The sequence below is a fragment of the Rhinopithecus bieti genome, unplaced genomic scaffold, assembly GCF_001698545.2.
Source record: "Rhinopithecus bieti isolate Rb0 unplaced genomic scaffold, ASM169854v2 scaffold_9615, whole genome shotgun sequence".
NCBI classification, from domain to species: Eukaryota; Metazoa; Chordata; class Mammalia; order Primates; family Cercopithecidae; genus Rhinopithecus; species Rhinopithecus bieti.
The window spans coordinates 2200046-2213865 of record NW_016806325.1 but is presented as its reverse complement, the minus strand read 5'-3'; the positions used below and the strand labels follow the sequence as shown (position 1 = coordinate 2213865).

Below are 13820 nucleotides of genomic sequence, written 5' to 3'. Positions count from 1 at the left end.
ACCCTAACATGTGAAGGTGACAAGCTCCTCTTCCTTCCTTCTATCATCTCCCATTCCCTCCTACAGTCTATTGCTTTGGACAGCCACCCGACAGTCTGCAGAGCATGCCAGTCTGAAGATGGCGGAAGATGTTTCTATGTATCACCGTCTCTCCGGCACTCCCCCACGCTCTCCAGGGGACTATTCTTTCCATTCCATACTCCCAATTGAGCATATTTCACTTTAAAATCTCTCATGAATACATATTTATGTTCCCATATTTTTTTGATTCTCTCCTCTTATTACCTTAGCCAAATCTCAGAACATTTTTCTACTTCACTTGTGAGAAACAAAGTTCCAGTCTTGTTGAAGAAGTGTGCGTAAAAATAATGATGCCCTTTGCTAAGGAAAAGAAACACTGGGACTTCTTAGGTTCCATTAAACACATTAAGAACCAGTAACACTCATCTTTAAAGTCCTCTAAAGTAACTGTTGGTTTGATTCAGAATTTCTGCAATTTCATGGTTTAAAAAATTTTAAATCAATTCGTTATCACAAGCAGTCAAAATATACACAGAATGTTATAACATTTAATTTTCCTGTTTTAGTTACTAGCACAGCAAAATATTGTGGGCTATAAATGTAAAATGTTAAATGACTACAGGTAAAGAAAGCAAACAGGAGGGAATAGATAACCACTGGGGGAGATGGGAGGCCGTTGGAGATCAGAAAAGGCATTTTAAAGAGAGAGATGCTTGACCTGAGCTTTGTTGTTTGAATAGAAAATTTTCAGTTGTCTGAGCCAAAGAAAAAACATTTCAAGCATAAAGCAGGGCTTACCTGATGCGTAGCCAGTTGCTTAAAAGGATTGTGAAGGTATAAACTGAGGAGACTGAGGCAAGGATGAAATGAGACAGAGAGAGAGAGAGAAGAGAGAGAGCACACCATGTGTCTTGGTGTTTTTTGAAGAGCTTTCTATCATAAACCTCTGCCTCTGTGCATGAACTGAAAACAGCTTAAATCACCACTTTCTAAAAACAAACAAAAAAATTGCCAGAAGTTTTGAAATAGTCTCTAAGTGTTCCTGAGGGCCCCATTATTGTGCTGCTGTGGTGAAAATGGTGCAGCTGAAGACACCTGATGCTCGGAGCAAATGCAGCATCAGGGATAGGATGAGTGAGGAAGAAGGTAAGAGACAGTTTGGAAAGTGAAGCGACTCATCTTTGGAGTTGCATCCTGTGACCTTCTACTGCACAGACAGATGATGATGATAAGGTTTCATGACCATTCCAGTAAGGATGAGCCCTCATCTCCCTGAGAGTGAGGAGGCACAGGAGGAAGGACAGGAGGCAAACACACATCCTTTGGAAAGGTGTTATAGAGCCTGTCTCCACGCAGGCAGGCAACCTCGACAGCAAACCAGGGTGCAGCTTCCCTGGGAATCCAAGTGGCTTCAGAGACAGTTTCCACTGAAGGTGAGGCAGCGGTAGAGAGGTATAGTAAGACTCAACAAGCCCTGCTTTGTGACGTCCAGAAAAATGTGTATTTTAAATAATAAAAAGCTACAGGAGTTCTACTTTTCTCCAGAGTGCTTTTTCAGGAATTAGATGCTTATTAATATAGAATATAAGTAATAACGTACCCCTGTCTCCACAGACATGCTGACAATTGTTGAATTAGATAGTTTTATCAAAGGGCACAGTTGGAAATATGAATTTTAATCATTTAATTGACTGAAACAAACCTAAAGTGCTAAGAGTTGAAGTGTCAGAGTAAAATTTTCTGCCCAGGTGGGTTTTTCCATTTTTCTTGCCCTACTCACATGCAATACTGGGTTAGTGTTACCTCATTTCTTCTGACCAAGACCCATCTCCCTGGGCATCCTTCTCCCAATTGCCACATAAACCTCAGTTTTACTGGTTTCCTTCACTTTCCTGTGTACTCAAGGACTCATTGTTTACTGGAGGCCAACCCTGTTTTTTTCTCCCTTTTAAGTCTTTCCTTTTCCCAGAGTATTAACTTCTTAATAATATTCTTTATAAAGTCACAACTTAACAAAAAGTTCCTGGCATAAATAATTAAAATCAAAACTAGCCAGATTTTTATTTCCTACTCTGTTTCCATGAGAAAGGGAGAGGTAATTTTTGATGTATCTTTTCCATCTACCCCATCCCTCACCGCCAATGGCACGCCAGGATTCCACTGCATAGGGCTAGCCAAGACTTCAGATGCATAAACACACACTCATGTTCTTTCTTCTGAAGTGAACCCACCACTTTCCAAATATCTAGCAACATACTCCTCAAAGAAAGAGAGTGCCCTGTAGTCAGCTGTGGCTTTCTTAGTTTACGAAGCCCCTTGGGATCCTTCCCAGGCATGCTGGGACTCTTGGTGGTAGTTGTATCCACTGTCAGAAACACAGTAAAGTTCTCCACAACCGTCCCAAACACAGCACATTCTTATGACATGACAAAGTGTGAGTGAGTTGATATCAATAAAGGTGTTTCTATTACTGACATTTGTCAAAGGGGAAACCAAGTCAAGAAAGTTTACCAACTTGCCCAGGACATAAAAAGCTTGCATGCCAAACTCAGTTCTGGGAACATAATACATGCTGTAAATGGCATAGCTAAAAATTGGAAAATGTATTTTACTTTATATAAAAAATGATAAAAAGCAACCTGAGGAGAATATTCTCCTAGGGATATCTCTAACTTGTTGACAAGAAATGTTAGAGTCAGGATGGCCATTAAACAGCATCCAATTCCACCCCCTCCTTGGTGGGGACTGAAACTCAGGAAATTTGACTTGTGCAAGCCCACAGGGCAAGCGTATGTCACGCTGAGTCCGGGACCCAGGTTTCTTGATTTCCAGTCAAATGCTCCTCCTACTAAATCACTCTTAATTTCAAGATGCATTTCTATCAGAGCAGATATTTGGAAGTCACAGCCCTCGGACCCCATGCTACACAGTTCATCTTCCTCCTTATGGCTTGGACTCTCCAAAGAAGGGGAGTTAGTTATCAGACTTGGTCCTGTGACCTGTTACACCCCATGGTCAATTTACCTGGAAAGCTGCGGAGAGCATCTTCATTTTCCAGAATGCCTCTCTGTTTGGTCGCCTGCAGCTCACTTTTGGATTTCCAAACCAGCTTTACCATCCTGATCATCTCTGGCAAGTCCCAGGGCAGCGGCCCCTGCTGGCACCCCGGCCGGCTTCCTGGGGAGGAGGGCAGCACACCTTCTGGGCCTGTCCACCTCCTGCCTAGCTCTGCTGGGTGGAAATAGCGCTCTAGCACAGGCATTCTGTCTTGTGCCCCAGAAGAGGAGGTAGTGGTGCTGCTGCTGCTGCTGCTGCTGCTGCTGCTGCTGCTGCTGTTGCTGCTGCTATTGCTGCTGCTGCTGCTGCTGCTGCTGCTGCTACCACAAGGGAAATTCTTCCCAGGCAGGGAAAGGCGAACCCCCGTAAGATCCTTTCCAGCTTCGGAAAGACAAGACTCCTCCAGCCTGGCACAGCCTCCCTGTCTCCTCAGGCCCTCCACAAACACTGCCGACGAGAGCGATTCACTTCCCTAGGTTTCTCACTGGTGAGAAACTGTTACTGTACTCCTTCCTTAGAGATAGAATGCATTTTTTTTTCCCCTCCTCTCTCTGGCACTGAGTTCACAGCACTTAATTAATCCCAGGCTACAGCTGGAACGACAGCAGGGAGGGGAAAAAAAAAAAAAGCCATCAAGGTTCTAGCATTTGCTTTTCCTCTTCTTTCTTCTGATTTATTTGTTCTCAATTCTCTTTTGGTGCTTTTCAAAGTTTGTCGACTCTTAGCTCTTTGTTGGCTTAGCTCTTAAAGACTTCAGGCAAAGAAGTGGGGCTTCCCCTTTGCTAACCTCACAGAGGGGTTCCCCCCTTGCCGGAGGCCAGTTATCTGGAGGTGTCAGGTGAGTAGTCACCCCTGTGGTGCAGACTCAGGCCCTGCAAGCCCCCAGGAGATCTCCAAAAAAACAGAAGCTGAGCATCTGCAGAACCAATCTGCGGCTGCTTCTCCCTGGAGGGCCTGATGGGGGTTGGGGGGCACGTTGCCCAGTCACTGAGACCAGTGCTGGGATGGGCTGGGTTGATCCTCAGTGCCTCAGTTTGATCACTCTCGCTCCTTCTCCACATCCCTCCCCCTTGTGTCATTTGGTTCTCAGCAAACCTAACTGGGTTATGACCTATTGGTCAAATCCCTTCATAACCTCAGCTGCCCTTCAGCTGGAAGGGAAATAACACTGAATCACATTCCACAGTTAACTCCGAAAGATGAGAATTCGGGAAGCATCAAGATCCTCATGCAAACAGGCAGTGGCCTGCATAGCCTGGACATGTGGCTCAGGACCGTTCAAAACCCATTTTCAAAGGAACAATCATTTTAAAGGATGTTCACAGGGGACATAAATGGCAGTGAAAGAAAGAAAAGAATGTTAACGATTTACCTTCTGGAGGGAGAGCACTGCTGACTTATTATGTGGGCCACTGACTACTGTGTCCCCGACCTGAGAGTGGTTGAATTGAGGGCAACCTCAACCGTGGGCCATGCCTCTTGTTCTTAGTCTCAGAGATGGAGGCGCTAACCCTGAAAGTAAGAACCAATTCAACAAAAGGCGATGCCCCCTGTAGCTTATGTGAAAGGCCTTGGACAGAAACGAAAGTGGGGTAGTATTGTGTTTGGCACTTTTGCCAGCAAATTGGTTTGTAGGAACAATTTGAACTTGTACGTTCAAGTGAATAGTCCCTGTTTTCTGGAAGAACATTGTAACAATCCCATCTTCCTCTCCTCTTCATGTCTCCACATTGCAAAGTGCTTTATTTTGCTTGGCATGTCATTTTGCTGATGTGTAATCTGTTGCTTCTGCTCTACATTCCTTTCAAGGCTGGTTTATCACACAATTATTTGATATTTCTTCATGGGAGAGAGAAGGAAACTTGGGGAAGAGGAGAAAGATGATTGTAGAGTGTGTTTTATTTTCATTCTCCCCCCCCTTTTTTTTTTTTTCTTTTTTAAAGTTGAAACCAGCAAAGACAACTGTAATTTTATTGTTGTTTTGTTATTTCTCTAAATCCATGGTGAATAAGTTTAGTTTTCCATACTGGATCAGGTGAATTTTCTTTTTTCCGGATGGAAACGTATACTGGGAAACCTACTTTCCTTCCTAACAGGTGAAGAAGGGTCAAGAGGTATAAAACCATAATAAAGACATTGAAGACACAGCTTTTGGTGAATTTCGTTATTAAAATATTGATCTAGCGGCTCTTTCTATAACAACCAGATATTCATACAACACAATTAGGGCATAGTCAGTGGTCTACTTCATTAGAAAGATGTGTTCTTCCTTATTTCCCTCTCTGATAAGAGATGAAAGGATTTAAGCATCAGTTCCACACTTCCACCACTTTGACAGCCTGTCCAGTCCTTAGCTTACCCTTCCATCAGGCTGGGGGCATCAAGGCTCTCTAGGATTGAGATGATTTTGTTTAATAATCACATGTAGACTGTTTCACTTTATTATCATATTTCCTGAATAATGTCTTAAACTCACTCCTCAGTCACAAACTTCCTTGACATAACAACTGAAGAGTTTCCTAAGTGTTTGACTATTTTTATTTTTGTTCAGTTACTTTGCAATAGCACTTAGCATCAGGATATCCTGACCCTTGGAACAAAGGGGTTAAGAACAAAGAAAACAAATATATGATATAATATATCACATACACTAATGTACTAGGAACACAACACTTCATTGTTCCTTTCTTCAAGAATGACTTTAAAAAAAAATCCAAGGATATACATTTCCATTGTATCCTCTGTACTGTTTTACCTAGTTCCTTGTAAAAATATCTTACAGAAATTACAAAATGTTGGATCACTGAGCATGAATACTTCCTAGTGGAGATGAGTCAGGGCCAAGCAATCACCATTTCACATTTTCATTCCCAAGGAGGAATCTACTTCATTTGAAGGTTTGAAAATTGGAAATATTTGCACAATTTAAAAAAAGTTCCCCCAATATGGGATTATTTTCATCTTGGAGTAGAAGGGCAAAAATACCACAAGAAAGGTCGTTCTCATGGTATTTCTGGCTCACATAGAAACAGGAAGTACAGGAAATCTTGCGAGAAAGCTTGGCTCGGAAATTTTTGGCTCAACTGCAGGTTCAAGAGATAGGGACAAACTGATTCGAGGCTAATGCTTGTTGGACTAAAACTCTCTACTATGTGAATTATCTGAAAGGTGCTTTTGTTACATTTTGTAGCTAGCATCTCATAGGCTGTGATCTCTTTATGCCTGTAAACCTGTAATTTTCACTACTCAGTGGACATCATTCACCTTGATATGGTATCTGCAGACAGAAGTTTGGATCACTGAGGGTGGTGGGGTTGCTATGTGATCAAAGGAATCATGGAACAGAGAAGACCCACAGGTAACTTGTGAGGATTCTTACGCATGTTAATATCAGTAATTAATGGGCTGCAGATAGGGCATTTTAAGATAGACTTTCAAAATAACCAAGTTCTTTTTCAGGCATTGTGAATCAACCCAACATAATGAGAACTAACAAAGTCGAAACAGCTTGTTCCAACGGACAATGGACACCTAAGTGTAGCAAAAAGACTTTGCTGTTCCTGGAAGTACTGCTACTTGTTGAGGGTGTGATGACTTCAAGGTTACTTTGAGGAGCTGGGGTGCTGGCTGCATGGGCCCTGAGGGTCCAGGGTCCCAGAGGGGTGGTCGAAGTGCACTCCAAAACATCTGGAGGTGATGTTCTTACTGACAACGAGCAGGTGATTGGGTTGGAGAGGGACGTCATAATGGCTGCACAGAAGGGACTGGACCCATACAATATACTACCCCCAAAGGCAGCTTCAGGTACCAAAGAGGACCTTAATTTATTCCCCGTCCTTCACCAGCAGTGGGCAGCATCTGTGAAGAGAATAGCGCCATCATCTGGTTTTGGCTGGACAAAGGTGAGGCCCGGTGATGCCCTGACTGTGGCAACTATTACAAGCTGCCTCACCAGCTGGCCCGCTGAGCCCCTGCACTAAGTTACTCCAAATGTACCACAAAGTTTCTTCTTTTCGATAAAAACTAGCCACTGCATTGGCTCCTTCTTCCAAAACTAAAATAAAAGACTTTGCTCTGTGGTTGGAGCTATAAAAGAATTGATAACACCAATACTAAAGTATACAACCAAGAAAAGTGTCAAAATATAGTTGATTTAGAATGTGGACTTTTAAGAATTTTGGTGTTCTGAGGGCTATGTAAAAATCTTGTAGACTATGGGTGCTCTAGTCACTAGGCAGATAAGCATTTATTATACATGATTTGTAAAATAAGGCATTTATAATGTTAAATATTTCTAACAATTCTAGAGAATGTACCTTTTTTAAAAAATAGAAACTTAGAAACATGTATCCCTTGTCATTTTCTTTCACTTTCAGTCTATTAATAGATTCTTACAAAACAAAAAGTTTAATAAAAATCTTCTCACTCAGATATTTTGGAATTGTTTTATGCTCTTATTGACCCTCATCTGTGGCCTATCTTTTAGAAAAAAAATGCAAACTATGGAGGGAGTTTATTTATTTTGTCCTGAACTTTCCTCTCCATCAGTTCAAGCATGGATGTGTAAACACACACACACACACACACACACACACACACACACACACAACTAGTCTGCTTTTACAAATGCAATTAAAAAAAAAAATTCAAAATGAGCAGGGAAGGAAAAACAGGTCTTTCAACTTGGTTCTATACCGTCTAAGTAGAAGAAATGCAAACAATTTAGGAGACATAGAAATGTATAACTCTGGCCTTAGCTAATCTCAAGAAATAATGCCAGCAAGTAGGAAAAACGACTTAATCTACAGACCGACCCTAGAAGGCAGCACATATTTTCATTGTGATGGGGGAAAGGGGGAAAGCATGTGGGGCGAGATGAGGAAAGACAGGTTGGGTGAAGTAGGAGGGGTGTCTCAACCATACCCAATCATTCTCTTGTTCACTCTGCAAATGAATATTAACTGCCGGAGAAACAGCAGAAGGGAAAACCTTCTGTGCTAGCCTTTGGGTCCTTTTTCAGGTACTGGGGACCTGCCTGGCCTCTTTTGCCTTAATTCTGGTTTTCAGCGTGAGTGACCTCTGCCTCTTTACTTATTCATTTATTTTTGTACGTTTTAAGAGAGAAACTAGGATTTCAGCTAACATCACACTCTATCCTGGCTGTTAAAGATCTTAACTAATGCTAAGTTTACTGTCTCTGTGAATTTCCCAACAAAAATGGGTCCAGTCAGACAAAGGTTGAGGACAACATGGAAGGAAGACTTGATTTTCTCTACTCAGCTCCTGCCTGCTGATGAATACAGCCTCCTATTCTGTCCCACTACTGAACATCTGATACTTTGGTGTGTGCCCCTGGCACCCTCTGACTATAGCCTTTCTAGGATTTCAGGACTTATTTCTGATTGTGAGAGATCATAGTGGTGGTAGAGTACACTTTTCAGAATTTCACATCCGAGCGTGTCAACTTCTTAGAAAACAGCTACAACAAGGAAATCTCTAAAGTAACTCTCTGAGACTACTTATCTGAGAGTTACAAAAACTGGGTTTTGATCTATACTCACCACTGAGCTTTGCCCCAAATTTGGGGCCTTATCTATAAATGGGTATGATGGCAATAAACATTTTATCCATCATACTGGGATCCTGAAAGGATTAAATAAGACTAGAATGTCAGTTATTTTTAAACTGTAATGTGCTATAAAAATTTAATATTGTTATTTTTAAGCTATATGATACCATAGTTGACAAGTTCATTAAACACAAATTTTGGCTATCCTTTCCTGGGATCTGTTAGAAAGCTGGAAAGTCAAGCCCTTCTACCCTTGAAGTAGGTCTTACTTCGGAAATTTGGGTTCCCCAGTGAGAATGCAGGCGTAAAGGAAATCAAAAGCAGGGCTGTTGGATAAAGGGTATTGGGGAGTGACCTGTGGCAGAAGACAGTAAGAGATTTGATGGGAGCAAGGTCTTTAAGGTAGGCCTGGTGAAAGTATGAATGAGAATAGACAGATACAGAACAATGTATGTGGCTCATAAGATAAATATTCTTTGTAAGTGCATTTTGGAGGGATGAAAGCCCAGGAATCGTGTCTAGGGTCTCATCCTGCATGATCTTTACCATGTATTATTTAGTACTCTAGTTAATGCTGTATAGGTTCTCTTCATAGGGAATTTTGTTTTTAGTCCAAAGCGACTAAACACAAAATGCGTTTGATGTTCATGAGCTGTGCAGCTTTGTGTCATATGCTGTGGTAGTGAACATGTGTCTTCAGGCCCCCTACTGGTCTCATTTCCCTAGACAAACTGATGAGGGCCTCAATGTTTTGTTTGGGGCCTTTATTTCTCAAACATTTTTATAACTTTGATTGCTCCTAACTGATCTCTGTTTAATTTGTAAGTGTGCTTAAAAGAAATGTAGTGTGCAGAATGAAATGTGATATTTAAGAAGTGGCCTGTACAAAGTCTGAAATATGTTGTTTTTTTTTTAAAAAAAATAAGTGAGATGCATAAGTTTTGAAAGCTTTCAAGAATTCAACCAGGTTAAGAAGATCTCAAGGAGACTGGAGGAGAGATTATCCAAACATTCTCAAAAAGCTGCTGGAAAATGCCTGAGTGAGGGTTCTTTCCTCTTAATCTAATAAAAATAAAGTAGGCCACTAATAAGATATAGAAAGATTTTTTATATAAATGACGTAACAAAAGGAAAGTGAGAAAATTATGAGGAATCAAGCCTTCTAACAAGATTCCTTTTTGTCCTTGACATTCATTTAGGTTCATATTTATGTAGTTCAAAGTCAATTTGGAAGAAGGAAATTTCAACTGCTCCACATGTATTGCGTGTGATCCTGCTGCCTCTTCCACTTAATTTTTATTTCCCCTCTTTCACTTATTACCTCCCGGTAATTATGAATTACATAGAACAGCTATGTCAAATGGTATCTCCTAGAGGCTATTCTAGATCAAGGCTTCTTAAATATTAATGTGCATTTGAATAGCCTGGGGATCCCATTAAAATGCAGATTTCTGATTCCAGAAGTCTGGCAGGGACCTGAGACTCTGCATTTCTAACAAGTTTCCTAGGGATGTCAAGGTTGTTGGTCATGATCACACTCTGAGTAGCAAGGCTAGAGTATAACTATGTGGCAAAAATTTTATGCCTGTTCCATATTAGTTATTTATGAAAGAAAATGCAGCAATCATCCCAGTCTTTCCAGATACACCTATTAGGACTTCTAAAAACAATCATGCTGGTGCAGGCCAAATACTCTCAATGGAAAGAAGCAACCAGAACTGCTATGTAAGAACAAGGGCTGTATCCAGGGACATTGAACCACAGCTTGTCAATTTTGTTTTTTTCTTTTTTTCCCCTTATGGGTTAACTTTAAAGATAAGGTTGACTATCAACTATAAGCCCATGCAATAAATACATGCAATGGAATCTTAAAGAATTTCATAAACAAGTACTATTTTTGACAGTCTTTTCTCATCAAATGTCAAGTGCAATTTAGGCCAGTTTCTCCATGACTCTCTCCAGCATTTTGTTGCACCCCTCCTGCTATTTTCAGAATGGTTGGAATACAGGCAAGGCTCTGAGTCTTTGATCTCTATCATCAGGGATACTTTCAGCAAGACCTGCTCTTTCATTTGGTTTATTAAAGATTTATGTAAAGTGGTCTTTCCATGAAGCCTGGTAATCTTTCCCACTGTGATATTCCAGGCATGAATGAATGGTGACCAGATGATTCCTCAAAGAAATAAAGATGGAAAAAAAAAGGAAGCAGGCATTCATGGTGCTGTAGCCAGTGGCTAATGGTGCTGCTGATTCAGAGAAATCTACAGCAACGTCAGTCTCAGCGAAACACACACACACAACACAAAAGTTGAATCAAGTAAATTTTGCAATAGGCTGCATTCTTTAACAGGTATCACCTGGAATTCATACAGCCGTAGGCACGGTATTCATGGGAAAACAATGCCAGAAGGAAGAGACATGTGAAATCAGCTGGAAGACCAGGGTAACTAAGAGCGTGGGTCTAGAACATTACCAGATTTATATGATTAAAAATTTGTACAGTTAACTAAACAAGAACGCTTAGAATAAATGAAAGCATCTGCTGGTAATTGGAAACACAGTTCACTGTATTATTTTTTCCATTGTCTTTCCTGATTTTTTCTAAGGCTAAGTGCTTTGCTATGGTTATGAACACCGATACTTCCTGATATATATAATCCAGGGGAGTAACTAAATAATGAGAAAGAGAAAGTTGGAAGATACTGTATTAAAAACTAGTATACAGAATGTTTTATTATTTCTGGTAATTTTATGAGTTTTTTCCCGTGGTAATGGCAGGAGAATTAAGAGTGAAAATTAAAGGGGTGGCCATTTAACATATAGTATGTAGACAACACATTCTTTGGATGGTACAGTACAGGGATTCCTACTGAACCCTTTTTGTTTGATATGCAGTGTTGCTAGAAGAATTATTGCACCACAATCAAGGAAAAAAGGCCCAGCACACTAGAACATTTTACAACTTTGACATGTGTATAAGATCTTTATTATCAAAAGATTTTCTAAGAATTTCACTCTGGTAAGTTTTTTTCATCACACATTGAAATTTTAACCACATTTTTCTCCTTCTATTTTGAAAATTACTTTAAAATGATTGCGTGTCTTTCTATTTATAGGATATGCATACTAACTGATCCTCCTCTATTTGCTTATTTGGACTTCGGGGTCTATCTAGTCTTTGTCCTCCATGATCTTCCTGGACCTATTTTGTGGTCTGCTCGTAAGATTTCTTGCATTCCGTGTTTTCTGAGACATCTTTGCATTTGACTTTAACATTCTTTTGTCCACTTAGGTGCAAGGTAAAATACACCCGTCTTTGAGTTGCAGGTGTTCATATACCTTGCTGATTTTATATTTGCGTGTCTCAATTAGAATATCAAGGGTCAACTTCAAACCACAGATAACTGGGCTTTTAATAAATGCCTTTTAAATGCTGTTATTACTTTTTTTTCCTGCTTTCAAACTTTGAGGAGGCAATTGATGAGGCTACTATTGTGTTTTTCAAATCTCTCATTAATCATTGAAAATTTCAGTTAAGCCTTATTTACCTTTAAAAGTTATGATATTCTGGATTGAACATAATTTATAATCATGCCATTTTCAAATATGTAACATGAAAAGTAATGGCAACATTAATACTAATTTGATGCAAAGATAATTATTACCTATAAAAATAGTTCAAATCCCTTTCTTGGGCATTTGGCACTTTCACAAATAGGCTCCCACTCACCTAGTCCTGTAAACACATTCAAATTTACACTGAATATGCAAAATTTCTGTGGAAGTCATATTGTTGCACAAACACGTCAGATGCATCTGACATGTATGGTAGGCCCAATAATGGCCTTCCAAAGGTGCCCACATTCTAGTCCTCGGAACCTGTGAATATGTTGGGTTACATGGCAAAGGAGATTAGGGTAGAAGATGGAGTTAAGATTGCTAATCAGCCTTCATTAAAATACAGAGAATATCTGGATTATCTGGACGAGACCAAAATAATCACAAGTGTCCTTAAATGTGGAAGAGGGAGGCAGAAGTGTCAGTGTCAGAGTGATATGATGTGAGAAAGATTCAGCTGGTCATTGGTGACTCTGAAGATGGAAAGGGGCCTTGGACTAAGGAATGGGAGGAGACTCTCAAAGACAAAAAAGGCTGGAAAACAGATTATCCCTTAGAGACTCCAGAAAGAAATACAGACCTGTAGACACCTTGACTTTAGCCCAGTGGAATCCATTTCATACTTCTGACCTCCAAAACTGTAAGATAATGAATTTGTGTTGTTTTAAGACTCTAAATGTGTGATGATTTGTTATAACAGCAATAGGAAACGAACATATTATGTTATTGCTCACATGGTCCTTCTTCTTGGGAAAGATTTTTCCATTTGTCTAATCCAAATAAAATTCCATGTTTTTTCATGAAGTCTTTGTGCCCCACCTTAAAGCTGACTCTTCTATTTAAACAAAGCAGCACCTCTTATCCATTTTGGTTATCTGGGACGTAACTTCACTCACGTCACTACTTGCCTTTGATGCTCTGGCCCGTCTTTTAGTTTGGATTGCAGAGGCCATTGAACCATACTTTGTAACTTAAAATCTCAGTGCTGCACCTTTCATTCATTCATTAATTCATTTAACATGCATTTATTGAGTGGTGAATTGTGCCTGCCCTATGCTAAGTGCTTGACATGCAAAAACATACTCCCTTCCCTTAAAATTGTTTACAAGTTTGGTGGAGAGACAGACACATGTACAACTAACTATAAAGCATAGTGAACTATAGTCCTGTAATATAAATATGGATGCAATAGATCCAAATTAGTTTTTGTTATTAAAAATGACAGGTCGGGCGTGGTGGCTCACACTTGTAATCCTGGCACTTTGGGAGGCCGAGGCAGGTGGATCACCTGAGGTCAGGAGTTTAAGAACAGCCTGGATAACATGGTGACAACCCGTCTCTACTAAAAATGTAAAAATTAGCCAGACAGGGTGGTGCATGTCTGCAGTCCCAGCTACTCGGGAGGCTGAGGCAGGAGAATCACTTGAACCTGGGAGGTGGAGGTTGCAGTGAGCCAAGATAGTACCACTGTACTCCAGCCTGGGTGACAGAGCAAGACTCTGTCTCAAAATAAATAAATAAATATTAAAAAATGACAACCAATTTTCTTCATTAA

The 13820-nt window shown here is 40.3% G+C and overlaps 1 protein-coding gene across 3 annotated transcripts in view; it reads right to left on the bottom strand.

Moving 5' to 3' along the window:
- The window catches only part of PDE7B (phosphodiesterase 7B), a 344591-nt gene that overhangs the window by 152757 nt on the left and 178014 nt on the right, over nucleotides 1-13820 (bottom strand). The window contains exon 1 of one of the 3 annotated variants that reach the window (XM_017875482.1): nucleotides 3046-3597. The exons of the other annotated variants lie outside the window; for them this stretch is intronic. Coding sequence (XP_017730971.1) covers nucleotides 3046-3283 — 238 coding nt within the window. The 5' untranslated portion in view covers nucleotides 3284-3597. Of the gene's footprint in view, nucleotides 1-3045; nucleotides 3598-13820 lie in introns of those variants that run through there. 3 annotated transcript variants of the gene reach the window in all.